The sequence below is a fragment of the Ambystoma mexicanum genome, chromosome 12 (genome assembly GCF_040938575.1).
Source record: "Ambystoma mexicanum isolate Mex_15411 chromosome 12, UKY_AmexF1_1, whole genome shotgun sequence".
NCBI classification, from domain to species: domain Eukaryota; kingdom Metazoa; phylum Chordata; class Amphibia; order Caudata; family Ambystomatidae; genus Ambystoma; species Ambystoma mexicanum.
The window spans coordinates 440,393,833-440,420,895 of NC_090936.1; the positions used below are offsets into that span (position 1 = coordinate 440,393,833).

The window sequence follows — 27,063 nt, forward strand, 5'->3', positions numbered from 1 at the left end:
GTTGGCAATGGTGAAGTTGCAGTATTGTTGGTCGAGATTAGATAGTATTTCTTTAGGGCCTATGAGGATGATCTCCATTTTATCTCCGTTGAGACATAGCCCATTGGCCGCCATTCAGGCTTGGATGGTGGTATATATTTGGATGAGAGCTGCAGTGTCTTGGTAATATGAGCCTGAGAGTGGGAGGAGTACCTGAGTATCATTGGCATAATTGGTATATGCTATGCCGAAGGAGTCCAATTTGTCAAAAAGTGGTTTGGTGAACAGATTGTATGGAGTGGGGGCTGTGCAAGACCCCTAAGGGACTCCGTGTAGGATAGTGGAAGGATCTGAATTTGCCTGATCCGAGAAAACCCTCATGGCTCTACCTTCTAGGAAGGATTTTATCCACGAGGTGGCCTGTTTGGTGAAGTGAGCGACATGGGAGAAATGGGAGGTTAGAATTTTGTGATCAACAAGATCAAAAGCGGCTGAAAGGTCAAGGAGTAAAAGAAGAGCTGGTTTGCCTTTGTCCATGATTTCAGTGATTTGATTTTTGAGATCCAGAAGAGGGGCTTCGGTGCCATGGCCTTTCCGGAATCCAAATTGCCTTTTGCCGAGGATGGTATTGGCGTCGAGGAAGTGTTGGATCTGGTTGTGGGCTGCTTTGTCCAGGATTTTGAGTAGAAATGGGACGGTGGTGATAGGACGGTAGTTGTTAGGGGCGGTGGGGTCTAGGGTGTTTTTTTTTAGTAGGGGGCAAACACAAGCTTCATAAGGCTGGAAGGGATGGTACCTGAAGCAAATGAGGCATTCATGAATGCGGTGATGATAGGAGCTAGTGAATCAGCGCAATCTTTAACTAGGCCGGGAGGACATATGTCTCCTTTGCAAGAAGATGGTTTGAGGTGTTTGAGGAGTTTGATGACTTCCGCTTCTGATACATCTCGGAAAGAGAAGAGCGGGTCGGAAGGATTGTGGGTTGGGAGAGTGGGTGCTGGGTGATGGTCATGCTTGGGTAGTGCTTTGAATTGTGACTGAATTATTTCTCGGAGTGTTTCTATTTTGTTCAGCAGGTCTGTTGTATGCTGGAGCACCAAGCTTTGTCTTTAGAGATCTCATCCGGCCTGGTGGATGGAGTGATAAGGTCTTTCAAAATTGAGAACAGTTCTTTGGATTTGTAGTTGGCTTGTGAGATCCGACAGTTGAAAGAGTTAGATTTGGCTTTAAATATATATTTTTTGTATTGCGAGGATAGCCTTTTGAAACTCTTTGTTGGAGTTATTGGGATTGGCATGTCATATAGCTAGTGCGACACATTTACTCGTACATAGGGCCAGTAGTTCATCTGAGAACCAGCAATTAGTATGCATGGATTTTTTCTCTTTTCTGCTTTCAAAAGGGGCTATGGCATCAATGGCTTTGGTGAGGGTGTCAGCGTAAATCTTGGCGAGTGCAGTGGGATCAATCACGAATGGGGGTTTAAGTTCCGGGATGTCCAAGAGTGGTCAAAGGTTGTCCTGGGTTCATTTTTACGAGCTTCTGCCCTGCGCTGGGGAAGCATAGGTGAGTGCTTTAGTAGTGGGTATTGTGGGAATGGTGAATTGGATGCAGTTGTAATCCATCCATGGGTATGCTAGGTTGGAGGTGATGGTGGTAGAGCAGTTGTGGTTTACCACCCAATCGAGGGTTCAGCCTTTACTGTGGGTGGGACAGGTGACTTTCTGAAGGAACCCTAGGTCTTTGAGTTCTGTAGCTGCTTTATCTTTGGGGTCGCTAAGACCTAGATTGAGGTCTCTGAGTATCAGGGTTTTAGTGGAACTTTTTAGCTGGCTTGCTAATACGTGAAGGAGATGTTTTTGAAAGTCAGGGGCTGCACCTGGGGGCCTGTACGTGATATGTATATTTATGGTGCAATTGGGGGATAATTGCAGTTTGGTTGAGAGAAGGTCTGCGTTCCCTTCCCTGGGGTGGTTGCAAAGCCTGATGGACAGTGCGTTTTTAGTAATGAGCGCTATGCTTCCTCCTTTCATGAGCTGTCTGTCTAAACGGATGATGGAGTATCCAAGAGGGAGGGCTAGCGAGATGGCTAGGCCGGACGCCTCATGAAACCAGGTCTCGGTGATGGCCAGTAGGTCAAGATCATCAGTGGTGATGAGATCGTTGATCTCTAGGGCGTGAGCGGAGCAAGCATTTATAAGTGCACATTTAAACGCTGGTGGTGGGGTGTTCTTTTTAGAGAATGGAAGGGGGGAGGTGAGGGAATGACCGGGGGGAGGGCGAGAGGAGTAGTGTATTGGTTTGTGTTTTGGGTGTGTGGGTGGCATTGGTAGGGGTGGCAGAGGTCCTGAGAAAGGGTGTCATGCGTAATGTATCAGGCAGAGCATCAGCATCCTTGACTGTAGTGGTGTATGATATAGCAATGGTGTTGTCAGTGTGAGAGCCCAGTCTGCTGTTCCTTCTGTCCGAGGAGCTTGGGAGGCTGGAAAGTAGTGATGGCTCAGTGCGTGATCTAAGTCTAGTAGTCCTGGAGGTTAGGAGGGCCCTTGGGCAAGGTGCGGCCTGGGGAGACATCAAGGCGGCAGGGTAGGTTGAGGTGGCGACTTGACAGGGGGTGTGAGAAGAAAGGAACGGGTTGAAGTCGAGCACTATGGGTAGTGAAACGTAGAAGTATGTGAAAGTGGTGAGTACTATTGCTAGCAGGAGAGGCTTGGAGGTGGAGGGGCAGGGTGTGTTCTTATACGTGTGCGTTTGGGGGACTGTTGGATACTTAGTGGGATACATTGGTAATCACAGGTATGCCGTACAGTTCAATGGGCGAGGATATATATAATCACAGGTATGCAATACAGATCAATGGGCAAGGATTGATGTAAGCACAGGTATGCAATACAGTTCAATGGGTAAGGATTGATGCAATCACAGGTATGCAATACAGTCCAATGGGCAAGGACTGATGTAATCACAGATATGCAGTACATTTCTATGGGCAAAGATTGATGCAATCACAGGTATGCAATACCGTTCAATGGGCAAGGATTGATGTAATCACAGGTATGCAATACAGTTCAATGGGTAAGGATTGATGCAATCACAGGTATGCAATACAGTCCAATGGGCAAGGACTGATGTAATCACAGATATGCAGTACATTTCTATGGGCAAAGATTGATGCAATCACAGGTATGCAATACCGTTCAATGGGCAAGGATTGATGTAATCACAGATATGCAGTACATTTCTATGGGCAAAGATTGATGCAATCACAGGTATGCAATACCGTTCAATGGGCAAGGATTGATGTAATCACAGATATGCAATACAGTTCAATGGGCAAGGATTGATGTAATCACCGATGTGCAATACAGTTCATTGGGCAAGGATCGATGTAAGCACAGGTATGCAATACAGTCCAATGGGCAAGAATTGATGTAATCACAGATATGCAGTACATTTCTATGGGCAAGGATTGATGCAATCACAGGTATGCAATACCGTTCAATGGGCAAGGATTGATGTAATCACAGGTATGCAATACAGTTCAATGGGTAAGGATTGATGGAATCACAGGTATGCAGTACAGTTCAATGGGTAAGGATTGATGCAATCACAGGTATGCAATACAGTTCAATGGGCAAGGATTGATATAATCCCAGATATGCAATACAGTTCAATGGGCAGCGATTAAAGTAATCAAAAGTATGGAGTACAGTTCAATGAGCAGAGCAATTAATGCAGGTGGTGGGCACAGTGGTAGCAAATTAGGCCTGCAATACAGATATGTGAGCGCCGGTCACATGAATTCAGGAGGTAGCAGTAGGTGCAGCCTTTGCAGCATTAGGCGCAATGACAGTGCTTGTGGAGGGCACGATACATATTATGCAACAAGGTGCTACTGCAGGGCTTACAGTACAGGACAGGAGAGCGGGTGGCTTGTCAAGGGCAGCAGGCGGCCTGCCGTCAAAGCTAATAAGATGCAATAGATTACGGTACAGTGTGCATGACAGGCATGTCTTGCGGGCAAAGGGACTAAATAGTTATGGCGTACCTTAAGCTAGTATAGTTCCAGGCATGAAGGATCCAGCTCCGCCATATGCCGAGGCACCAATGTTCAAGTTGCTGAGTAGTTGCTTCAAGGATGAAGATGATGGGGAAGCAGCGTGTGCGCTTGTAGCTTCCTGGTGAGGAGGGGGACAAGGACGAGGCAACGGAAGGATGAGGTGGGTGTTCAGTAGTTGAGTATTAGCCGTAGGGGGAGTACTGACGGGGGAGGGTGTAGTCAGGGGCACGGGGACTGGCCGAAAGCCGCAAAGGCTACGGACAGGCTGAGCCTTAAGGTCTGGGGGCATTGGGCGAAGGGGGCAGGCTTACGCCCACCGGCAGCCCTCCGGACCAATAAGGCGTAGAGAGGAACGGTTGCTATGCAATCAGTGTAAACAAAAAGTTACACACTTGCTCCGGCGGCCATTTTAGGAGGGTTGAGGGGGCACGGAGACTCAGCTCGACATGGGTGCGTGGGTGATAAAATGCAGCCCCAGGCTGAGGAAGCCTTAATGGTGGTAGGGCTGCTTTGGGGGCAAATAAAACAGCACACAGGACTGTGCTAGTGATGTGCAGAGTCCGGCTGCTCCTGCAGCGTTCGGGTCGGCGGGGATCCGATCCTAGCTGCTCCTGCAGCACACGGCTGATGGTGGTCGAGGGAGGCTGCTCCTGCAGCTCCTGGGACGATGCGGTCTCCTGCTCGTGTATCAGCATTATATCTTCATTGAAGTTTGCCATCTCATTTGGTGGTCTGTATCAGATGATTAAGTTGAGGCAACTGCAAGGACTAGGTGTAATATTGAGATGGAGGATCTCACAGTTGTCAGAATTGCTAGAACATTAAAAACAATCGAAATATGTCCCTGGCAATGATGGCAACTCCACCCCCGTAACCTTGCTCCCTATTCTGGCAAATAATTTAGTATCCTTCAGGGGCTGCTAGTTCAATCCTGGGACCACTTGTAACTGTGACCCGGGTTTCTGTCAAGCAGAGGATATCTATCTTATTTTGTAGAATATGATCATGGATATTCAAGGCGTGCTTGCAGAGTGACCTGGTGTTAAGAGGGGCCACATGTATGTCACAGCCGTCAATCCGATTTATTATAGGCTTAATTGGGACACGGGTAACTCCAATTTTGTCAGAAAAGGCTGTCCGTAAGGTGACATTACTGTTAATTGGAGCTTAAGTGCATAAGGGAATGGTTGTTCAAGAGGGGTTATTTCAAGGTCTACCTGATTCCTAATATCTTCCTGGAAAATATGAGTGGAACCGAAAGCTTCAAGGGGAAAATGGTTCGGGTCTGCCGGGGGAGTATGTTCCCCGAAACTGGCCTCTGGCGCAACCAAATTGCATTTTTCTCAGGTGCCAGGGAAGAAATATCGGTAGAGTTCATCTCCAAAGGGTTTGCAGGATCTTTGTACGATGTCATAGTTAAAGGAGTTTCTGAACTCATAAGGCCTCATTACGACCTCGGCGGTAGACATGCCGCTATTGGCGGCATGGCTGCCGCCGAAATCCCGTCCGGGTCCTCAGAATGAGGAATTACCGGGCCATTCCGAGTTCGGAAGGCCCGGTTATTCCTCCCTCCAAGGACCCGGTCCTTCCCCATTCCCATTGCAGCCCCCATAGGGCTGAATGGGAATGGGAGAGGGAGCAAACAACGGGCCATTACGAGTTGGCCCGTTGTTTGCTCCCTCTTCCCCTCGCGGGACCCGGTAAGCACGCCTGGTTTGACCAGGCGTTGCTTCCTGGGTCCCGCCAGGGGACCTCGTAATGAGGCGGTACGGGGTAAACGGCGCCGGCACCTTTTACCGCGCCAGATTCCTGGGTGGATTATTGTCCGCTTTCAGGAGAGAGTATTTGTTGATGATAGCCAGGCGCGCTGCTTTTGGGCACTTCGTAACAGGTTGAGTTCGTTCAAATGACCCATAATGTGTCTGGTTTATATACCAATAAGTTCCTGTGTACACGTGTATAGTAGCCCCGGTTAATTTTCAAGACTACAGCTCAATGTGCAATCTTTATGCCGGTCAGTTAGCACAGCGAGTAGAGCATTCACTTTGAATTCGTGCAGAGTCTGCTAACGCAGGTTCAAATCCTGGCAGGGCCAAACTCAGCCTTTCATCAATAAATGAGCACCACACACTGTGGGTAATAATAAGCAGCGCTCAGATGCCTGAGGGTTCGTAGCGCTATATAAATGCAAATTATTATTATCTTGACGTCCCGTGACCAACACGGAGGCGAGAGCACATATGTAATCACTTCGTGACTTTAACGTTTATATGAAACTAAAATTATATATATATATATTTTATATAAATATATTACTGCATGTGGTTATGAATAATGCACATTTCTAGGTAACTTTTTGTATTTTTCACAAACTAAGAGCAAAGTCATGCATTTAAAAAAAAAATCCCTTTCAATAATGAAAAAAAAACCTCATGAAGTTCGCAGAAAATAGCTAATGAAAAGCACCAACAAAATTGCAGAAGTTCGAAACTGCACTAAAATCAGTGCACACCTGTCCTCAAATCTTTGTCAAACTGTGCCTAGGTCTTCAAGCAACACCCTAACGTTAACCATGGACAGGCTAGAAATAGTCTGCGGGGGCCTCCTCATCTGTGAGGGATGGCTCCTAAAAGCCCAGGAGACTGGTTTGGAGTGAGCATGAAGTGGCCTCCTCAATCACATCAGCCCATGGGGTGTGTGCCTCCACATAGAACATGAAATCATTGCACTCAGACGAGCCACACAACTGCCCAATTACATACCCTCAACTGCCCTCACACAGACAGGGAATGCAAAGTACTAAACTGATCGATGGCATGTTTCCTGGTCCACAAATGTACCCCATCTGTACCGAAGGCATGGAATATCGCATTCTTGACCGTCGACATTTTTCCATGCTCAAGCCATCACACTTTCCCGCCAAAAGTATTGCCCTTGACAGCATTATGAACTCTGAACCTGCTTCAAAGTCTCATGAAATTGCCTGAGGTAGTCATTGTGGTGTTGCACAAACCTTGGGGATTTGAGGCTGTTGGCAGAGCACCTGTCCTTCCTTGCCATATAGCGCGTCTATGCCTGCAGACAGGGGAGTATCCAGCATCACAAGAGTGTGGGGGTTAGGGGGGGGGGGTCGAGCCACGAAACAAGTCCTTCTACTCCCCCCACTCCCCCCACCCCAAATGCATATGCAGTACTCACGATTCCATACGGTTTCATTCACACCCCCACCAATCAACTTTTTTTGGTGACATGAGTGGCAGATAGCATTTTAACACCTACGCACAGCAAAAAATTAAATAAAACTGCAGGATCATTACAGATGCAGGCAACTCGTCTATTAGAGCTCTGTCCAGGCTCTGTGGGGCACAATCCCTACAAACCACCTCATGTGCACATGGATTGCACCAACAGAAGTGACTTCACAGAAAAGGACATCGCAAGGAGCATCATCTGTCTTTGATACTTGGAGGCACCATGGAAGTGACTTTAGAATAAATTGCCATAAGTAAGCCAAGTGGTAAATCACTATTTGGTGCAAAATACTGAAATTGCACTATTATTATATATGGAGCAACTGGGTGGTGATTAGCCTTTGTTTTATAATAGCATTAACATGAACTATGGAGTCAATCACTTAAGGAGCTGCAGATAAGACACATTTGTGATTAAATGATTTGCCCAGGATCACGCACTTTGGTTAAATGGTGAAACCGCTAAGTGGACAATTTAAGCAACTGAACACATCTTCCCATGTTTAATTGATATAGTTATTTATTAAGGTTTTGCTTTGCATTTCATGTGCTTAAATAATACCTTATAGCAATCCCTTAGAAGAAAACCGCATTACATAATAACTAACCTTCATAATAATCTTGACACTATATTCATCGTCATAGAAATATGGTGAGCAATAAGAGTATGGCTTTAGTTTTATTCTCCATCCTGCATGCAAAGTCACAATAGCATCATGCAGGTTAATGTAGCCTAACAAATCTCCCCTTGGGTTTTAAAGCCATAGTCATTATTTCATAAAGCATGCAGCATTATGCACCCTTTTCACTTCTGATCACCCCAGTCACATTTCTTAAGGGACAAAAGTCTCTGCTAGTAGTCCCCCCTAGAATGTGAGAGAGCTCTGTGTTATATTAGAGCGCTGTCTCCTTTATGTGCAGGGAGAGTAGTACATCACAACGCACCATTAATAACAGGCTGACTCAAGAGTTCGACCTGTAGTTTCAGGCAGAAATGGAAACACTCTCCTAAAATGGCTGCCATAGACCTGGGTGGTGGGGCTCTATGCAGAAACCTTCTTCCATTCCCATGGCGGCCAGCATGGATGGTGAGGTGCAGCGTGGTGCGCTACTGCTGTGACACAGGCAGGTAAGTGTGGGCGGGTGAGGTCAGGGGGAGGAGCAGCCTGGGATAGTGGCAGGGTGAGGGAGAGGTGTGGGGAATGGTGCAAATAGCAGAGAGCATGCTCCGAACGTGGGCTTGTATCATGATATTGAGCTGGCGTTTTGAGGAACCTGATTGGCTGCTACACTTGCCCAAGGTGATAATTCAGCTAACATTTCTAAAATCCTAGATTTTATTAGGAACAAGCCATGTGATTCCCTGTTCCTCTAATGTCAATCTGGGTTCTATGGTACTTACAGTGCAAGGGTTGAAGCACATGCAATTTATTTATTTATTTATTTATTTATTGAGCATTTGTTAGGAGTTTATACAACAAAATAGTGTTTCAAGGAACCCAAAGACAAAGTAGGGAGGGAATAAGGGGTGTAAAAAAGAAGGGCTAAAGACAGAAAATATACAATCGTGGTCCTAGTAGACCTTGTGACATTTGGATGTGCAAGTGCTGTGAAGAGAAGTGCAGGAGAAAGGGGAGGGGGTAGGGAGCAAGGTACGGGCAAGTATTAGTGAGAGCCCTGGAGGGTTGTGTCGAGGGGTGCCAGGGGAGGAACCACTGGCTAAGTGCTAGGGCAGAGGAATCCCAAAGGGGGGATGAACAGCTGCCTGGCAGGGGGCCCACAATGGCAGTGCTGGGTGGGGGAGAGGGGCCTGGAGTTGACTGGACAGGGGCCTGGTATCTGTGTGATTCATGAAGGTCCAGGCCGCCAGTCTCAGCAGCAGTGGGGTGATTAGCAGGGAAGGGAAAGAAATAAACAAGTAGAGAAAAGCAGAGTTTTGAGAAGTTTCTGGAACCTTCCGGCACAAGTCTGAGAGGGGCAGGGAGGTTGTTCCAGAGAGAGGCACCAGCCGAAGAGAGAGACCTGCCCCCCACTCTCTGCTTGGAGAAGCCTTTGACAAGCAGTGAGTTGGAGTTAGAGAGGTGGACGGCACTAGCTGGGAAGTATTAAGGGAGGAAAAGTTGGAGATAGCGTGGTCCCAGGCCCCAGAATGCTGTGTGGATAATGAAGAGCGTCTTGAATTTGATCCTTTCAGCCACTGGGAGCCAGTGGAGAGATTCTAGGGCTGCAGAGATGTGGTCCTGGGTTAGAGGCCAAGGATAAGTCTTGCAGCCCTATTCTGGATTAGCTGAAGGTGGTTTAGGGAGGAAAGGGGGAGAGACCTAGTCCAACCTAGAGAGGACCAGAGCTCTGGAAACATTGAGCTTCTGGGGAAAGGTGAGCAAAGGGAGAATGCCTCTGAGGAGGTGATGATGGAAGTGGGCCTTCTTGGCAAGGTCCAAGATGTGAGGGGTGAAGGAGTGGGAGGAGTCAAAAACGACCTAAAGGTTTTTGGCCTCAAGGGAAGGTGAAGGTAGAGGGCCCAAGGAGGGGGGGGCAGAGGGTAGGAGGGAAACAGGGGGCAGGTGTCCCAATAAGAAAGATCTCCATTTCAGTGGCATTAAGACAGAGGTTGTTAGCCGCTCACCATGCCTGCATAGCAGTCAGACAATCAGGGATGAGAGAGGAGGAAGCAGAGGTAGTAGTAGAGGGAAGTTTGAAGGAAAGCTGCGTGTCATCAGCGTAACACTGGAAATGTGGAGAGAAGGAGCAAATCAGGTAACAAAAAGGGGCAAGGTAGATATTGAAGAGCCATGGTGATAGGATATAGCCCTGGGGGACACCACAGGTACAGAGTGAAGTGCTGGAGGAGAAATTTGATCATACCTTCTTGGTTGAAATTATTTGCTGTATCTCTAAAATTAAAAGAGAGCAATCTCTGGACCACTGTTCTGGTGAGCTTCTCCCATGAAAACATGTTTTGTCTCCTGTGGTTTCCCATATTGTTAACAAATCCCTGAGTTCGGGTTGTGTTCCAGCTGCAGTTAAATTAGCCAGGATTGACCACTGTCAGGGAAACCTTCCCTATATTTTTCCAACACCGCTTATATTTGCACAGGCTCTCTCCTACTCTTTCTGGCTAAGATCAGCGAACGGGTGGTTGCCATTTTATTGAGTCATCCCACCACTCTGAGCTGGTGCAGACAGGTGTTTCTCCTTCTAGGCGAACAGAGTCAGTGCAGCTCTCAGTCCTGGATGCTCTGCAGCAGGCGGTTGGTGGAGGTTATGTGCCTGTGGCCCTTTTTGTGCCCGATGTATTAGTAGCATTTGACACTGTTGATCATCTACTGCGACAGGGAGAGGCAGAGTCGCCCTGGCTTGGCTGACCTATTTTCTGGCCATTGTTCCCAATCTGTGAATATTGACCCCATCACATCATGCTACCACCCTACTCTGTGTGGTGACCCCAAAACGTATTAGTTATTGCCTGCTCTATTTAAACTATAAATCTAACCCCTTGCTTAACTCAGTTGTTCTTTTCACCTTCAGTTCTATTCCTATTTCGATGACACAAAGATTATCCTTCAAAGTTGCTTAAAGGCTATTTGATGGATGGATGGGCAGATGCTGGCTGAAGTTCAGCTTTGATAAGAGTGGGTTTCAAGTTATTGGGGGTGAAGAATGACCTCTGTAACTTCACATTTGGCCATCTGGGGCGGGAGTGGGTTTGCAGCTTCAGATTTCATCTGGGTAGTACCCTCCATCTCTGCTCTCCCAGATAAACATGCTCACTGGTACCTATTTCTATCCCTTGTGCCAGGAGTCTGCGACCTTTGGATTTCCAGATGGTTTGGACTACCACTCCCAACAGCCTAGCCATCATAATCAATTGTGTGGGATCAGGGTCTAGACCATCGGCAGCGTCACAGGTTGCAGACCCCCGCCTTATGAATTTTACAGTGTTCCCCTTATTTCTACCTTCTGCTCCTCAAGCCATTTTTTATTTCAGCCGATATTTCCTTCAAGCTGGATTATGGCACCGCTCTTTACTTGTGTCTGCTTTTGTCTGCCTGTATACATCGCTAAACAGCTGCAGTTTACCACAGATCTGACAGCCAGACTTCTCACCGAGACGAGATTTAGAGTGCATGTTTCCCCTGTTCTCCGACATCTGCACTGGCTACTGGTTGGTCAGAAGATACGCCTCTTTGTATCACCCATAAAGCATACCACCGCCAGGGCCCACCTGCTTCTCAGGAAAAATGCCTCACTATGTGCCCTTGTGATATCTTCCTTCCTGTTCCGGTTCTCTTTTTAAAGGGCTTGAGAACCCCTAGGAAAAGATGAGATGGTAGAGCTTTCGTAGTTAAAGCCCCTTGCCTTTGCAGCACTCTTCCCATTGTTACTAGGGAACTAGAAAATCACCCAGGCCTTTTCAGTGCCAACATCAAGAGCCTAGCAGGTATTAGTGCCCTCTATAAAACCACAAATCAAATCATTTCAAAGCTTGACCTTCCCTTTGCATCTTCTTGTTTCATGTTCAATCATGCTATATTTAGTGCATTAGAGCAAGAAATAACACACACAAATAACACATATCATACTGTATACACTTAATTTAATAAAACAAATACAATCCATTCAAACAAAACCCAGAAGCAATATCGAAAACTATCTAAAACTTAAAAAATTAAATCATTTTTAAAAGTCATTCAAAGGACCCGGCTACAACCTGTAGATTACATGTCTTGAATTACCCGTAGACATACATTTTTTTGCTAAGCAGGAGTAAGGGACACATTCTGGGCAGCCTCCTCAGCATCTACTCTCAAGCTCTAGATATAGGGCCTCATCGCGAGTCTGGCGGTAACCCTTAAAGGCGGTGGTAGCACTATTACCGCCGCTTTTAAGGGTCCGCCAGATCATGGCTTTGACGGATTTCCCCCCAGCTCTTAGCTGGGGGGAAATCCGTGGCAAAATTGCCAATTTTTGGCACGATTACCGCCGGCGGTAAATCCGCCAGCAGTAATAGCACAAATTTTCCCCATTGGGCCCAATGGGGAATGAAGAATTCCCGAATGGGCCCAATGGGGAATGGGCAATAACCCTTCCGCCAAACCAGTGATCCAGCGCTAATAGCGCCGGGGGGTTTGGCGGTAGGGCTATTAGCGCCGGTGCTAATAGCGCCGGCATTACCTCCCAACCCGTGATGGGGCCCATAATCTAGGCCTGTCATCCAGTCCACTACCCCCCTTTTGTAGGTTCAAGATCACCATCGTTGATGCTTCCCCATAATCCTGGGGAGAGGATACAACCAGACTCTCCTCAACCATGAGTACCATCAGAGAAGTGTGCTAAGGTCTCACTCTCTCCACTGCCACAGTGGCACTTGCTTGAAGCTCGCCCATTCTTATACCATTTTGCCTTCAGACTACTATTCAGCAATTGGCCTAATCGAAAAGGGGAATACAAATGCCTTGTTCCTCATTTTACTACTATTGATCAGTTCCATCCGAGGCCTTTGTTGAACCTAGAATGGAAGCAGTGCAGCCCAGTGGAGTTCAGTGCCTCGCTATCCCACCGTTTACATCTTCAGCTCCCCCCTCAACAAGGAAATCTAATAATCTTAGCCAATGTTCCCGCAACAGCTCTCCTGGCCTGCCCCAATTCCTGTAGACCAATTACAGGTAGTCTAAGATGGGGGCAAAGCAACTCTTGTTGATGCCTCCAATGCCATGACAGCCTGATGATGGAGGTCAGGGGAAGTCATTACTCACAATTCTTACTTCTATGCATATTTTACAACTTTTGGACAACCTTGAATGGAACACCAAGTATATTCTAGTAACGATAGATGTTAAAGCATTGTATAGGTCAATCAGGCATGAATTGGCACTCAAAACATTAGCCTATTTTCTTAGCATCTTATTTACACAATTTTGAGATGTTAAAAGAACTTTTATAATTCACCATGGATAATAATATCTTTCTAATTGATGGTCATTTTTATAAGCCGACAATAGGAATTGCTATGGGAGCATGTTATGCACCTTCTATTGCTAATTTTTTCATGGGATTTGTTTAAACTACACATGCAGTGGACAACGTGCAGCTAGGCAAACACGTTAAAACGTAGTTTAGATCCATTGATGACATATTTCTAATATGGACTCGCTCAATGGAACATCTAGACCAATACCTAACGCATCTTAACGATAACAATTCTCTGATCAAATTTAGTAGCACACAGAGAAAATAGGAGATTCATTTTTTGGATCTCAATATTTATGTTCAGCAGAATCGGCTACATTCTAGAATATACTCAAAACCCACTGAGGTCAGTGCATCTTTGCATGCACAGAGCTGTGTGACAAAACATGGTTATTAGTCCCTTTGTACCAAGGGGAAGCCTCCCCCTTTGAAGCTAAGGAGGTGAGCCCACTCCGCAAGACCCTCATTGGGGTCGAGGCAAGTGGGATCTCACTCAGATAGACTCCCCCTTAGGGCACAAGAACTCCTGTTCCTGTGAGCAACCCCATGGACCACATACCATAGCATACATGGGACTGCCTGCTATGAAGAATAATGTGACATCTTTATATTTGGCTGAAGGCAATGCTGAAACAAACGAACATGAAAAAGGAAAAGAAGATGCCTGTTTAACGAGAGATGTATATTTAACTGTGAAGAGTGGAAGAAGGCGAGAGAGAGTATGGTATTCAGGAGAAGCACCCGACATCATCACGCCTTGGAGAGGCAGAGCAGAGACAAGCAGCAGAGCCCATGACTTTCGAGGTAGCGAAAAATGCCAGTGTGGGATGCTGGAGGCCCGGTGTATACAACAGAGAAACCGTTGTTTAGTGGGAGAGAGAAACCTTGTACCAGGTGGTGGCGTGACCACGACTGTATCGTGGTGGGCAGGGTGCCCAGGCAACAACACAGAGACATCACTGCTGGGAGCGCGAGCAGCTCCCTATTGTCACAGCAATATTCTGTAGTAGCCAGAGGGGAAGCCAAGAATGGGTACACTGGCGAATGTGAGGAACGAGAAGCTGAGGAACGAGAGGCCAGATACTGAAGAGGGGTGTACATTAAAAAAACCTATCCCAAAAGATCGAATTACAAAATCACAGAGCCCACTTGCCTGTATTTTGTAATTTGATCTTTTGGGATTTCGCCTGTTTGTCCCCCGCACTGCTTTTAATGTATGTGGGGGACACCCCCGCAACCTCTGCAGCCCAGAATACTGGACTGGGGTAGCGGGGTACACCCCCACAACACCCGCTCCCATGTTCAGTATTATGGACAAAATATCTAATCAATTATGCCGAATGCATACTAAACATGCATTCAGCATTTTAGATTCAATCTTTTCGTTCATTACCACCGAAGAGGACTACCTGAGTGAGTGCTGAGCCCTGCAAGGTTGCCCTGCTTACATGGCGGTACCAGGGAGAACAGAAAGTTGGGAGGCTGCCAGAGCACCATTATATGCACCATTATATGCACCATTATATGCATGGAGAAGCTCATCCCAGTCATAGTCTCGGGAGGATAGCTCAGGGGCAACGTGCTCACCTTGGAAAGACCACACAGAGCAACCCAGGTTCGATCCCTGTGTCCACGCTTATAATACCTCTGGGTACTATACTAAATATAAGACTGTCAAAAGAGAATTGTAAAAACCTGACAAAGCAAGTTATGAATAAACCATTTGGGGAGATAGAGAAAGATTGGTATTGTATGAAAAGAGAAACCCGTCCCAGTCCTAAGGACGAGATATTGCCAAAATGATCAGCTAATTGGACATGTGAAAAACCCATGACACAGGTATCTAATAATCCCATGCAGGAAACAGAACGAGACTGGATATGAATACCATGGGAGGAAGGGAAATTACCCTATGACTTAAGAAGTGAACATTGGAGAAGGACGGCATAAAATTGTGTAATGAAAGATGTGAGCTAAGACCGGCAGGTGAACAAGATAGAGGAAGATATATTCTAAGAAAGAGAACCCTGGATAAATAAAGTCTTAATTAGGATCAAGACATACCCAAGCTTGGAAAGCTTGAAAGAAAAGACTGGGAAAGGTCTACGAGTTTAGACAAGAGTGTGAGAACGCCTCTGAAGGTAAGATGTTATAAGCATAGTACTGCAGAGAGTATAAGATCCAAGAACATTTTGGAAGTGCTCCAAGAGCTTATCAAAAAGACTATCCAAGAGGATTACAATAAGAAACATGTGTACAAAAGAGAAACCTTTATATAAAAGAGACTATCAAAAGATAAAAGAAGAAAAGACATTCTCTTGGCCTAGTTTAAATTGGTTATACATAGAGGTAGGATCAGGTTGAGTTAGTTAGGATGGAGGACATTCTTACTTTGGACTTCCTGACAACAGGCAGGGGTCCCCTCAGCGACAGGGAAAGTTGGGCCTTATCATTATAATGTCATTAAAGATAATTCAGAATGTCCATAACTTGTCCGACTCCTTCTTCCGACTTGCTACAGCTGTCCTAAAAGAAGTACAATCAAGAATATTCCCACTGGAGAATGTATACACCTCACAGATAGGTCCACGCTAATAGTACCCAAAACCAAAAACCAAGTGAGATTCATTACAAGGTATTCCAGCAAGAGTACACAAGTCTCAAGGATCCTGCCCAAACACTGGCATTTGTTGCAAATGGATGCAGACCTCAAAGAATATATTGGGTACATACTTAAGGTTATCTATGCAAGGGCATCATGTCACATAAGAGTGAGAACACCAATTGGCTAAGCACAGTCAGTTTACACAGTTGTTAAATTTGTGTGATGTGTAAATATGCATACAACAGTGTATAGGAATTTGTGACAAAAGAGAAGTGTACAATCAAAATCATGGATTTCATTAATTTTAAGACCAAATATGTAGTTTATGCAATTGTGTGTGTATGTGGCAAAATGTATGCTGGCAGCACAATTCGAAAGAGAGCACATAGCAATGATAGGTAGCCAAGATCTTAGACATCCCTTGGTGCAGCACACTGGAGCAAGTAACATCAGGAGGGTGACAAGATGGCGATCAGATTCTTGGTACAAAGACATATAAGCAGCACCATCAGAGCTGTCAATAGAGTATTACGACTACGACAAGAGGAGGCCAAAGTCAGCGAATTACGACTATGACAAGAGGAGGCCAAAGTCATCTGTCTACTGCATGCAACAACTGATGGTCTCAATACGGAACATGAGATGGCAGTTTTTCTATTGGAGAAGTTCTGGCAAGAGCTCAGGTGACCTGCCGCAATTCCCATAGGCCAATTACAAGCATAATACATTTAAAAGATGGACGCTAAGCAACTCTTATTGATGCTTCCAATGCCAAGACAGCCTGATGATGATGGTCAAAGGAAGTCATTACTCACAAATGAACCCAAGAAAGTAATGACAAGATCAGCCTCTCATCATGGATTGCCAGCACCCCTTATTTTGCCCATATATGCCTACAGAGGTATGTACTTGGGGACATCAAACAACCATCATGAGAATACATTTTTCCTCATGTTTGACTAAACTAGGGAGCATGTTCCCTAGATCTTGTGGGGATGGGCCTTTAATCACCTTAACCCAAAACAGGCCCACCACTTAAGAAGCGAAAACACTGTTGTACATAAAGCAGGTTTATTGTACAAAAGCTCTGGGGGGAGCGTTTAGATGGTGTTGCAGGATCAAACTAGCCAAAGTCTCAACAATACAATATCAGTTGGATTTTCCTTGAACTACAGATTGCGATCTCCATTCCACACATTCCTGGCGCCTCTAAAAGACCTCCTAATTTATACGGCCACCATACACATAGTGGCACACCACCACTGCATTTAATGCAGCTTAGCCTCCTGGATTTTGTTTTGCCTAAAGTCTTGGTATTCAACGTCCTCTAGCCTGACCAATCAGCCATCTGCGTTTGTGTCAGAAGCATGTGGTTAAATTGAATTCTTGGGGTTTTGTGTGGAAGAGGTGTGGCTGAAGTTCTATATACGTTCTACTCAGCAACAGTTCAACTAGTCAGGGCAGAGTGTTTATGCAGCAAAGTCAACCATGGACATCTTTCTTCTTGCTGCATTGTTCAAAAGGGGCTTGGCTGGAGCTCAACCGAAGATCTAGCAAACATTCACAAACAACCCCATCTATGGATAAGATTATACTTTATTTTATATGTGCTCATTTCTCAGGCCACTTAAGACGGTAGATGCCCTAAAGCTGGGGATCGAAAACAATGCTTTTTTCCTCCGGAAAATAAAATCACTTTATCCTGGTTGTAAGGCTGTTTTTTCAACCAAAGATAGATTTCCTACAGAAAGGTAATACTGCCTCTTGCCAGACCCCCTTTCCTCTCCTTTTTTTATGATGTCATTGACACAATGGATACTTGCAACACATTTTAAAGTAATCGGTTGGAATCAGGGCTGAGTGAACTGCAGAGGATGTCTCAGCCTCAGACAGTTGCTTTTACATCCATTACAAAGCCTGGAGTTGCCCTATTTTCCACCAGAAAGTAGTTTTGCTAGGAGAAAGAATGGACTCAAATGTGGACTGAGTTATTTTGTTTGCTTAGAAAGTGCAGTCTAGCAAGGGGGCAGTTGCCCTTTCAATGTATTTCCAGTGTGTATTTTGGGGGCTTTATATTTTCCATATGATGTCTAGTGCCTGCCTGCTGCAATCCGAGCATCAATGATTCCAACTCACTAAAAACAACTGCTCTCTGTATAACAGGGGAGGGGGGGGTCACTGCTCGGGGAAAACAGGGCCACCGACACGTATACTAAAACCGTAAAATGGAGTAAACCCTAGATCTATCCCACCGTACTCCAGAGATTGAACAAAAGGGAACACTTCAAGTATGGCATCCCGGTGCCCTGTGAATGTGCAGCATCTATGACATCACATAGTTTATGTATGGCATCAATGGTGCCCTGTGAATGTGCAGCAGGTACAACGTTGAATAGTTTACGTATGGAACCAGCAGGGCCCTATGAATGTGCGGAAAGTATGACATCACATACTTTACACATGGCATCAATGGTGCCCTGTGAATGTGCAGCAGGTATGACATCACATAGTATGGCATCCCCAGTGGCCCATGAATGTGCAGGATGTATGACATCACATAGAGGATGTATGGCATCAATGGTGCCCTATGAATCTGCAGCAAGTATCACATCACATATTTTATATCTGTCATCAATGGTGCCCTATGCATGTGCAGCAGGTATGAAATCACATGATTTATGTATGGCATCAGTGGTGTCCTATCAGTGTGAAGTGGGTGTGGCACCACATGGGATATGCATGTCATCACTGGTGCCCTATACATGTTAAGTAGATATAGGCTCACATGGGGTAGGTGCAGCATCAGTTGTTTCTTTATGAAAAGGAAGGAGGCATTGCATCACTGGTGCCTTATGAATGTGAAGCTGGTATGGCATCACAAAATATATGTCTTTTTGGGATGCAGGTGCAAGGCCCTAAACGTAAAGGGAAGCACAAGCTGCGGAAATTCTATTAACGTGAAGAATTGGTCATATTCAGTGCTAGTATTTCTGCCATTTGTGGCAGCAATTCAGGCCACTTTCGAATTGCATTTAGTTCTGCCACATTCTAGAGAGCATTAGGCTATTGAGTACATGGCGGAATGATAGGCAGCAAAAGATATTGTTACGGGTTACCATTAGCATAAGGGCCTCTTGTCATGTTAGCCCGAGTCATGCCATTTTGAACTAGGTCCCGTCAGCGTTGTAGATATCTGCCATTCAGGGAACTGGGCCGCAGATCTGAGCCTCTGTCATTCCATTTAATTCAACTTTATTCCTGCCTCCCCCAGCGAGCGTTCAGCATGCCACAGATCTTGGTGGCAGGGTGAGGTGCAGCACACACATTAGTTATTGTTGCAAGGCCTAGCTGTTCTCAGAAGCTTTGAGTGAAATGTAAATTAACAGTTTGTGTTCTCAACGGTAGATGAGTACAATAGTTGTGAAGGACATGTTTTAGTGTGAATAAAGCCTTGAGTGGAGACACTGCTAAAGCGTCAAACTAGATTGTGGTTATGCTGCCCCTTAGGGAGTGTTGGGGCAACTGGGTCTGCAATTGAAAGGCCTGGTTCCATGAATAAACATGAGAAATTAATTTCCAAAGAGTGGGGCCTCAGTTACGTTTTTTATGAAGCCACCTGGTTCCCCAGAAATAGCCAGAAGAATGTGTGCCAGGGATAGCAACATGTTTCAAAATGGGAGTTGCAAAAAGTGTTGCGGGCTAAACTGCTACAAGGTCTGGGAAATGGCTGGATTGCCAAATTGGCTGAGCTCATGGGAGAGGATATTACTGTCTCTAATTTGCTGACTTCACTGTTCACATATACCCTACATGAGTTGGTCGTTTCCGTGGGACTGCAAATCAGAAGTTACATGAACCTGTTTTGACCAATGAAGGCATGCTGTTTTAGTAAATGTTACATTAGCCAATCAGGATGGGGTATTTTTTGCTGACTGCACAATCAGGTAATTAGTAGGGGACTGCACTTAGGATGGTCACGGGTAATGTACTAAACAATAGAGCGTGCTAATGTATATTGTGCTTAGATTTGTATGTAGGTGAGCGCCAATAGTGAAAGTGGGATTAACATATATGTGATACTTGTAATGTATTCACATTTTGGGGGTTTTAAATACTGTTACTCAATGTGGGCGGTCAAGAGAATTTTCAGTTTTCAGTTCTAAGGAGCTGACTGACCCTTCCAGACGTAATTTTCATGTATTAAAGCTGTTTTACGTGCAAATCATGCGCTCCATTATTGCTTCCCGGGATTGATTTTTCTGATCGTTTTCTGAACCTACCGTACAGTTTTCACATATAATATGTACTGCATCAATGGGGCTCCATGAAGGTAAAAGAGATACGGCTTCACAAGGCATATGTGTGTCGTCATGTGTGCCCTATCAATATGAAGAACGCATGGTATCACATGGCATATGCATGGCATCAGTGATTGAGGAGGTGTGAATGTGAAGCTGGTATGGCACTACACGGGTTATTTACGGTAACACATTTGCTATGGGAATGTGGAGCAGGTATGCCTTCATGTGGCATATGTATGGCGATGTAAGATGTGCACGTTGTCTCTATCATGCTAAAGCCACACCATCACAATCCTCCTACATATCTTAATTGCATCAAGGTAAGATGGCAATATTTAGAACTGGCAGGCCCCACCTCTGATAGCTCTACACACAACACATTTAGGTTAGTTTTAGGTCTACCTCTGAGAATGAGGTAGGGTCTCTTACTTTTGGCAGTGTCCACACTCGATCAGCCCGTTGGCTTCTCTGATGGACGTGTCATGGATGAAGGCTGGGTATTCCGTGTCACAGGGCTGCAGCATGTCGTGCTTCTTGTGCTTGTGAGCTATGAGCAGATGGAAAAAAGGAGGGAAAGGAGTTTTAACAAGAGAAAGAGGAAAATGAGAGCCGGGCAGCAGGAATACGCAGATGGGGGGCATTGGAAGATGTTGAAAACCTGTTCATGTTGATCTTAGTCATTTTAGTACACATCAGAGCCAATAACTTGTTCTGTCTAGCATTTTGGTAAACCCCTGCTTTGCGGCAAGTCCCTATGCTTCATACAGTGCACTATCCAGAGCAATGGCAATAGCATAAAAATCCACTGCTCAAAGATGGCCTCCCTATTTAAAGATTAACGCACTATTCCTGGACTCATGAAATCGCAAGTGGGAGAAACGAGACATTCAATTCCATGACAAGGGATGGCATGGAAAGGGTGGGTAATAGTAGAGGCTCATATTGTGGACATTGCTCAATATTCCTAATAGAAACTGAAGGGTTAGGTAAGAGGATAGAAGCGAGGAGTGATATGTCACAGTGAATAAAACAGAGAGGTGCATAGACAGCATAGACAACAGGAGGGGAAATAACGGCTCATTGATAGAATGCAAGATGCTTTGGGAAGAAGGCAGGGCCGGTGGAGTGGGGTATCTGTACCCTTGCCCTCTACATGGCAGAGTAGAAGCACAGAGCACCCCAGCCAAGGTTCTCTATAGGGTAGCGAGTGGAAGAGCAACCAAGGCTTAAACACTCAGGAGGTGATGCGGGCTGGTTCTTAAGTGCAGTGGAGTCCCCAAGCCTCCCACAAAGGAATGTCCACACAGTATGTTATGTGCTAACACAGTTCTTTATATATAAATAAGGTTCATGATATATACATCAATAAATAACACACTTTGTACTCTGGCTATTCTAATGTGACAAATATCTACAATGTCTATGTGGTACCACACTTAGCTATTGACTCCTTTAAAATGCATCCACTGCTGACAGTTATAATGGCATACAACTCATATAACAATATGCATCACCATATATCATGGGAAGGAAGACAGGTTGGGTCATACAATGGCAGAATGGTACTTTAGCTACTAAGACACAGTTCTCTGTGAGGATTTCCCCCACCTGGGCAACCCGTAATAAAGAGTATTAACCAGCCCAGTCCATTAATGTTTAAATAGTCTTGTTTCCTGGTTAAAATGTTCCACTACCCCAATGCACCTGAGTTAGAAGAGTTTCTTCGACGGTTTGTCGACGGATCCCTCGAGAGTGAACTCCCTTTAATGCAGGAGCCACAGGGTATCGAAATTACTCTAAGAAATGTGAACACTGGCATCAAGACTGCAGCTTCAATCTTCGCAGTGCTTCTCAACGATCGTTCGAGGACGTCCTGGGAAGATGAGGCGTGCGGTGCACCTTGATGCAAAATGTTTGGTGCCACATAGAAGACTCTGTGAAGAACGTAGGCCTGCAAGTTGGCATCGGGTGTTGGCGTCAATGATTGGGACTCGCCCACGGCTGGATTTCGGATCTTCACTTGTCGGCATCTTTGTGGACTTCAGGTGGCGGGAAACCGACTGGTGGATTCTCCTCGGTCGTCGACGAACTCGACTTTCTCCAGCGGTCGATGGTGATGGCATGGGAGCCCTTTTTTTAATGTTCTTAGACAAGGCGGAGCGGCGCGGCGCTGGTCGTCGAGCAGCACAGCGTCAAGCTGTCCCTGCTTCTGGGTAACACAACTCGACGGGCTTCCAGCGGTTACAAAAATCCTCCGAACCCCGGTCGACGACGATGGACTTAGACGGCCTCGATGTCCTGGTGCTTTACTTCAAGATTTCTCAGCGGACCACGTTTCCAGTCAACAGCCATTTCGGACTGACTTCCAGGGTGCCTCAATGAAGATCAGCTTCTGCACGATGTCCCCTCATAGCTCGGGGAGAGGTCTCAAAGACCAGTCCTCTCTTGTATCAGTCCTTGACAGACTTGACAGCTTTTAGATTTTGTCAACGGAAAGCAGCAGTAAACCTTCTTCCAGCTGGGCTTCAAGGATGAGCAGCTTCAAGTTTCAACTTCAGCTTCTGAACAAATTGGGAAGTGAGAGGTCCCCAGATATACACATCTGTCCACATTTACACTGCTGAGCCAAGCTCAGTCAGCCAATCAGACAGAAGGGCGTTCATGCGGGCAGGCAGCCAATCAGGCTCAAAGTGCATTCAGACCATTCACTTCCACCCAGACATCAATAACAAGGAATGTGGATTGGGGCAAGCAGCCAGCCTTTTAGCACACCAGACTGCATTTGTGTCAGTTTCGGGCAGGGCTGTCTCATTCATTGTGTCACACACACAGAAACCAGACACAAATAATATGGAATGTATATTGGTCACACACTTCATTCACACAGGTCCTACCCCAATGGTGTACCCACAACATACAGTCACTGGCAAGGCTCCAGCCAGTCTGGACTGGACTTTCCCACAATACCATATATGGTTCGCCCACCCAACAGCCAGTCAGAGAAAGGGACAGAGTGAGGGCTTCCCAGGACTTTGGGAAAAACAATGTAACAGGTGATAGGAACTAAGAGGCCACAGGGGGCATCTTGCCTTCTATCAGGAATCAATTGATTCCTATGGCAGGGCCGGGGTATCCCAAAATGGAGGATACTCAGAGTACCTGTCAAATTCAGCATGGAGCTACCACCAGCCCATACCCTGCTCTGTGGGCCACACACAGGTGCCCAAAAACATACACTAGGAGTACAGGGTTGTACCCCCACCCATGGGTGCCATAAGGGTATCCCAAGGGCTTCTGTTCACCACAACCAAAAAGAAAAAGAGCTGCACTGCAAGGAGTGGACTCCTGTGCAGAAAACATCAAAGAACACACATGATAAGGGAGTACAGGACAAGGACATGAAGGCCCTGTCCCTCCAATGAATTTCCAGCATCACAGTAGTGTGGAAAAAGAACTATGAGGGCATCATAAACAGAGAAGACAGCTCCAGACGAAGAAATAAAGGCAAACTCGAGAAACATATAACAAGCTCAACGAGATAAGGTGAGACCGAAGCAAGTGCATGGCACCTGAATGGAGGCCAACATGGTGTACAGTACCAGGAATGCTGATTAGAGCTTTATCCTGTGGCCAACGGCCTGAGGTACAGTGCTCCTAGAGCAATAGTACTCGCTGTGTACTAATGGGTCTGCACACCATGCAGTCTCTCTCAGGATATGGGGTGTTACTCAACTCGAGGTGGTGTTAAACAGCAATGGAGGCAGTGCCTTTGGAAAATAGAGTTACACAGCAAGGAATGTGGGTCTTCTCAGATGGGAGGTAGAGGAAGAAAGAAATGTATATTATGCTTGTTAGCTGGGATGTTGAGGTAGAAATAAAGTAATTGGGGTTATCAGCTAGAAGTTGAAGAGAGATAGTAAGGGATCCGTTGCCCTTCCGCTGGAAGGCAGAGTCATGGGGGAAGCGATGTACCCCTGAGTTAGAAGGTCATGTGACACATGCCGGACGTATACTTTGCCACAAAGTGATGTGGTCCCTCTAGGCTGGGAGGCAGTGATGTAAGCAACATGCAGGACAGCGTTCAGGGGAGCTAGAGCGCCCAATATGGCCACAACTTATAGAGGAAGTTACAGGAAGTGACGTGGCATCGCTTATCTTGGGGGTAGAGTGCGAAAGGATCTCATATTGTGCCTCTTATCTATTAGGTGGGCAAGGGGTGATGTGGTGCCTCTTTTGGGAAGTATAGACAGGCAAATAGCTATACAGTGCCTCTCATTTCAGAAGTAGAGCATGATAGGAAGTGATGTCAGCTTCCCACCTCCGCGGTATAGCTGGAGAGGAAGCAAAGTCCCTCTCGGGTAGGAGATAGAATTTGACAGGTGTGGGCAATTGAGCTGGAGAGTAAAGTGTATGATATTTCTGAGCCAGGGGGTGGAGTTAGAAAGAACATTCTATGCTTCTTCCGAGCTGGGAGGTGGAATTAGGCATGAAGTGATATTGGTCATGTGTACTCATTGACAGAGTGGGGCAGCGATTGATGTGGTTCCTCTTAGTTGGGAAGGAGACTGTTGACGGAAGTGACGTAGTGACTCTCAGTTGGGCAGTAAAGTTAGGCAGGAAATTGAACTGGGCCCTTCAATTAGGAATTGAGGACTAGACAGAACACAATGTGGCACCTCTGTTTGAAAGTAATTAGATAGGAGGCAGTGTGCAGGTATTCAGGTATGCTCAGGCACTGCTCATGTGGCAGTTAGTGGTAGACAGGAAATGAAATGGTGCCACTTGGAGGGTAGGCTGAAATATAATGTTGAATGGTGCCTCTTATGGGCGGTATACTCAGACAGAAAGAGATGTGGTACCTTTCAGCATTGGATAATACAGGAAGTGAGGTATGCAGTGAAAAAAGTGCGGCAAAAATGTTGCCTGTACAAAAAACCGCTGCAAAAATTATGTGGTTTGACCTGTTAAAGGTGTACCCATTAAACCATTTAAGGGGTGCAGGGATTGCAGGGGTGTCCCCTGCTCCCCTTAAATGGTATAATGGGTCTGGGGGTTGCAGGGGTGTCCCCCGCACCCTTTACATGGATTGCGGTGGGAAAACCACTGCCTTTTTCCCCGCAATATTTTGTTTCCACTGCCTTTTTTGCCGCGATTTTAACACATGGAACCGGAAGCGATCTGGTTCCATAAGCATAGTTAGATAAAACGTTATGTGGGGCCTCTCATCTGGGAGTCAACGATGGATAGGAAGTGATGTGGGGACCTCGCGGTTGAACTTAGGGTTACACAGGAAGTGATAGGCTGTCTGTCTCCCTCAAGGTAGTTTTCATTGGAAGTGGTAAGAGATCTGTAGCCGGGGGATAGAGTTCAAGAGGAAGTGATGTTCTACCACTCACCTGGGAGGTAGAATTTGGGAGGAAGTTATATGATGTCACTCACCTGGGAGGTAGTTTTAGATAGGAAATGCCATAGACCTTCACTTTATTGCTTTTCAATAGGAAGGTAAACGGTGTAGCACATGACCTGTAGAAAGCTGCATGATGAACTTCGACCTGCAAAGGGCTGCACAATTCTCGCTCCCTCTCTGGTTATGCTTTTATGAACAAATCCTCCCCTCACCCACAACCTCAACCACGCACAACACATGCGTGCCCATACACAAAGATGAACCATTTACTTACAGTGATGGAAGAAGGACTTGGCTGTGGACGTCACAAGACACATCACATGATGTAGATGGAGGGCCAGATGAACATGTCACAAGATGGCAGCCCGGCGAGTGGATGAGATGGTCCATGGGAGGGATAATGAATGAGTGGAGTAGGAAAGAAAGCAAATAGTGAAATGATATTAAAATCTCTTCATTTCCATCGCTCATATTGCTCACCAGACAATAAGTCCAGAGCAGACACATACAGCTCATACAATGAATTAAATAAACTTTAATCAGTAAGCGAGCCTCCATTTTTGCTCTCGCATTACTCTGTGTTTTGTGCTGCAGTGATCAGCACAGTATTTTAAGAGAGAAAGTTGTCTTCCACTGTGTGTACAGTGTGAGGTGCATACATTTGGTGGGAACACGCAGCAAATTAAAACGGGGCCTAGTGTGCCAGGGAGATCACTGTGCTGTAAACCAGGCCAGTAGACTGACCTTCTGCTCACTGACCTCAATCCCCAGTGCAAAACACAGCTCATGAAATGATAATAGGTCTTGGAGTCTACTGATTCCGGGTCAAAGATCACCATGGGCAATACTGTGGTATGCAGGACTGCACTCCCAATAAGTACGTAGGAGCTGGTTGTCATAATTAATACTTTATTATAATAGCATATCCCCTGTGACAGAGAATGAGGGCCAAAGGGACCGTGAGCAGTGGGAGGGAGTGTCCGCTCAGGTTCCAGCTCTGTGCCAGAATGCGTATGTATCCCACTTCCTTTTTGGGCATACGCAGTGCTCACCCGCTGCGCACTGCCACCTGGTGCTTCCCATCACTGCAGGAGTCACAATGCCACACACCTCTTTTTCTTTCAACGGCACCGATGTGTTGGCCAATGGAACACATTTCAAAGTCCTTGAGCCTGCTGGGCGGTTTCTTATCATGAAGTGGCCTCTTGGAATGGTTCTGTGCTCCTAGTGACGTGTCTTCTGGAGCCTCCTGCTCCTGATGCTGTGGCTTTGCAGTGTTGCCCATCTCAGGATGCTGGCACTGCTTGTTCTTCCAGATCCCGCTGCTGGTCGCCATTCATGTGTGTACCTTCCTCTCTACTTTCTTCAATAGCGTGACTGTCCATGCATGCTCCTTCTGTGTGGCTGTGCTTTGTGAGGCCCTTCCTCTATCCGTTTAGCCGGTATAAAACACAACACGCTACATGTTCCACACGCTGCGGTCATCCATG

General features: G+C 46.1%; 1 protein-coding gene across 6 annotated transcripts in view; it reads right to left on the reverse strand.

Annotated features, from left to right (window-relative positions):
* CACNA2D4 (calcium voltage-gated channel auxiliary subunit alpha2delta 4) overlaps positions 1-27,063 on the reverse strand; it is a 1,390,363-nt gene that overhangs the window by 54,495 nt on the left and 1,308,805 nt on the right. For 4 of the 6 annotated variants that reach the window (XM_069628636.1, XM_069628635.1, XM_069628634.1 and 1 more), the window contains 2 exons: positions 25,848-25,868; positions 20,596-20,713 (listed from right to left, as the gene is read on the reverse strand). In XM_069628636.1, the coding sequence (XP_069484737.1) occupies positions 20,596-20,713; positions 25,848-25,868 (139 nt within the window). The remainder of the gene's footprint in view (positions 1-20,595; positions 20,714-25,847; positions 25,869-27,063) is intronic. The other 2 variants (XM_069628639.1, XM_069628637.1) reach the window with 1 other exon arrangement.